We start from the raw sequence: 2,649 nt of genomic DNA, 5'->3' as shown, positions 1-2,649 counted from the left end.
AACAGCACCAGATGATTCACACTGGAGAAAAACCTTATAAGTGTTCACACTGTGACAAGAGATTCAGTGTGTCAGCAAATCTGAAAACACATGAGAGGATCCACACTGGAGAGAAACCGTTCACATGTGATCAGTGCGGGAAGAATTTTGCACAAAAAGGACAACTTACAGAGCATATGAGGGTTCATACTGGAGAGAAGCCGTTCACATGTGATCAATGTGAAAAGAGTTTCACACAATCATCAACCCTTAAGAAACACATGAACATCCACACCGGAGAGAAACTGTACACATGTGATCAATGCAACAAAACATTTTTGTGGGCTTCAGGCCTGAAGAAACACCTGAGAGTTCATACAAAGGAGATATAGAATAGAAAATCAGCCTTAAAATCCACAAATCATGTAACGTGCAATAAAAAAAGTATTGCATTAAAAATGTTTTATTTTTATAAAGAAAAAAATCAACCAATAAAGAGTGAGTGTATAAAGTAGGCATACCAGTGGGGCATGTTAATATTAATAATAAAAAGTCTATTAATTATGTCATTCATTAAAGAATTGTATAATTATCTTACTTACCATTGTTCTAGGTTTGTGCCAGTTCTGCTCCATTCAGTGCAGCTCTGTACAGGAGTAACTGTACTGATTCTCAGTTCTGAATAGTGTACAGTGCTGCAACAGTATGGATGCGAGTCCTTTAAAACAACCTGTGAAGATAATTGCATTGGGTTACATATTGAATTGATTTCAGCTACAGTTTGAATTACTTTCAGTTGCATTTTAAATTGTTACATTGTAAATTAAACTATATTTAAAATTAATTATGAAGAATTAAGTCTATATGTTACAAACATGCCAATACACTGTAAAGAGTTAAGCAATATTTCAAAGGATGTCCCTACTCTGAACCATTCCTGATCTTAATTGCTTCTGATCTTAATTGCTTTTTTACTGAACAGCTTCATCACGTTTGTGTTAGGGATCCCTGGAAAACTGCTACGTTAAATGTAAACGATCAATTCAAGCTTCAGGAAAATATAACAATGAACCGCCAGAAACGGTCAGACTTAAGGTTTATTACGATACATGGCAATCTAAAAATGGGAACAGTATTTAAAATACTTTATATCAAGTTAAGACGTTCCTATCACAGCCACAGATGCAAACAAACGTGGATTACCGGGAGCTCTGATGTTATTGCTACTATCTCTTAGGAGTTATAAAAACCTGAGGTGGACGGAGTTTAAAGCTAAACTCTAACTTAGCCCTGCTATTTAAGTGCTGATCAAATCGGCGCAGAAGTCATGCAGCGTTATCCAGCCTTATTAGCAAGATTTGCTAGAGGACGATAGAACAATACTCACCCCAAAAGTTGTCGATGTAACTTGAAACGTTTAATGCCCTTCTCTGTGCGATTAAATTCATTTACAGTAATCCGGGAAAGTTCTTGTAAACTGAAAAATCATCTTCTCCTCTTGTCAATTTGAAAACTCTACGTAAGGAACAATGGCTTTCGGCACAGCACCGGATTCACAACACAACGGAAATGCTCCCGACCACTAGGGGGCAGTTGGTCTACAGAAACGGGAAATGGACTCTATACACGGCACGCAGCCTACGTATTTCCGGTGAAATCTCAGGGGGCATAAAAGGTTCATGAATCGATACATTAAAATTACCAGGATATCAAAACATTCAGTAAAAACACGTTGTTCATTTACAAATTGATTACACATATTAAGATCAATCGCTATTTTGTATGCTACCGCTTGAATTTATATTATTCAGTTTCCGGGTCAGAGCGTAGCGTGCGCTGCACATAATAGCGCGGTTTTGTTGTTGCATCATTCCATCGTATTAACAACACTTAAACTGCCTGTAAGTAAAGTTAGATTATTGTTGATTTATGTTGTTATGCATGTATATCAAGGATTACATATGGAAATATTCGTTTTCATAATACGTGATTGTGAAATACGTAGTTCTGTGTATAGTACAAGATCTTTGAACCGCTTAAGCTCATATTAAGCATTTATTTCTCAGTTTATTTATGTTGTGTAATCATTTTGCATAATTATCTCATGTTAGATCAAATTGGACGCAACGCTTTTCATGTAACAGTTTATTTATACGATCTTTGTTTTGTTTTGCAGTTTTACACATTTTACTCAGTAAATCATCTGAACTACGACTTCCTGATGTCAAGTCAGTTTATTGAGTAGAAGTGTTTAGCTTGCTCGATACGAAGCCAGTACAGTAAAAAGGCAAGCTTCTTACAAGAGTTGTATATCACGGAAGCAGAAAGCAACCGCATTGTTGTCCACGGCATAGAGGCTAACACAACAACGGCAGTCATGGAAGATGACAAAAGTCAGTCAGCGCCATCACGACGCTCTGTGTCTTCCAGCAAGTCCACGGTCAGTATAGCAGCAACAGTGGCAAGAGCGAAGGCAGAGGCTGCACAGGCAAGAGCCTTATTTGCGAAAAGAGAAATGGACATTAAAATAGAGAAAGCTCGCCTTGAAGCAACATTGGATGTAATCGAGAAGGAGAGAGAGGCGGAAGCTGCAATGGCGGAAGCGGCAGTCATGGAAGCTGCTGTCGCGGATCTAGAAATGAAAAAGTCACATCATAGTTCATCTATCCA

At 37.8% G+C, this 2,649-nt stretch overlaps 1 protein-coding gene across 1 annotated transcript in view; it reads left to right on the top strand.

The window, feature by feature from the left end:
- The window catches only part of LOC107660954 (zinc finger protein 479-like), a gene marked incomplete at its 3' end in the record, with an annotated part of 2,065 nt that extends 1,817 nt beyond the window's left edge, over window positions 1-248 (top strand). Inside the window, exon 3 of the mRNA XM_016450396.1 lies at window positions 1-248. Coding sequence (XP_016305882.1) covers window positions 1-248 — 248 coding nt within the window.
- Window positions 249-2,649: the final 2,401 nt, after the last annotated feature.

This window comes from Sinocyclocheilus anshuiensis, unplaced genomic scaffold, assembly GCF_001515605.1.
Source record: "Sinocyclocheilus anshuiensis isolate Anshui unplaced genomic scaffold, SAMN03320099.WGS_v1.1 scaffold4853, whole genome shotgun sequence".
Taxonomy (NCBI): domain Eukaryota; kingdom Metazoa; phylum Chordata; class Actinopteri; order Cypriniformes; family Cyprinidae; genus Sinocyclocheilus; species Sinocyclocheilus anshuiensis.
This window is presented reverse-complemented; position numbering and strand designations above follow the sequence as displayed.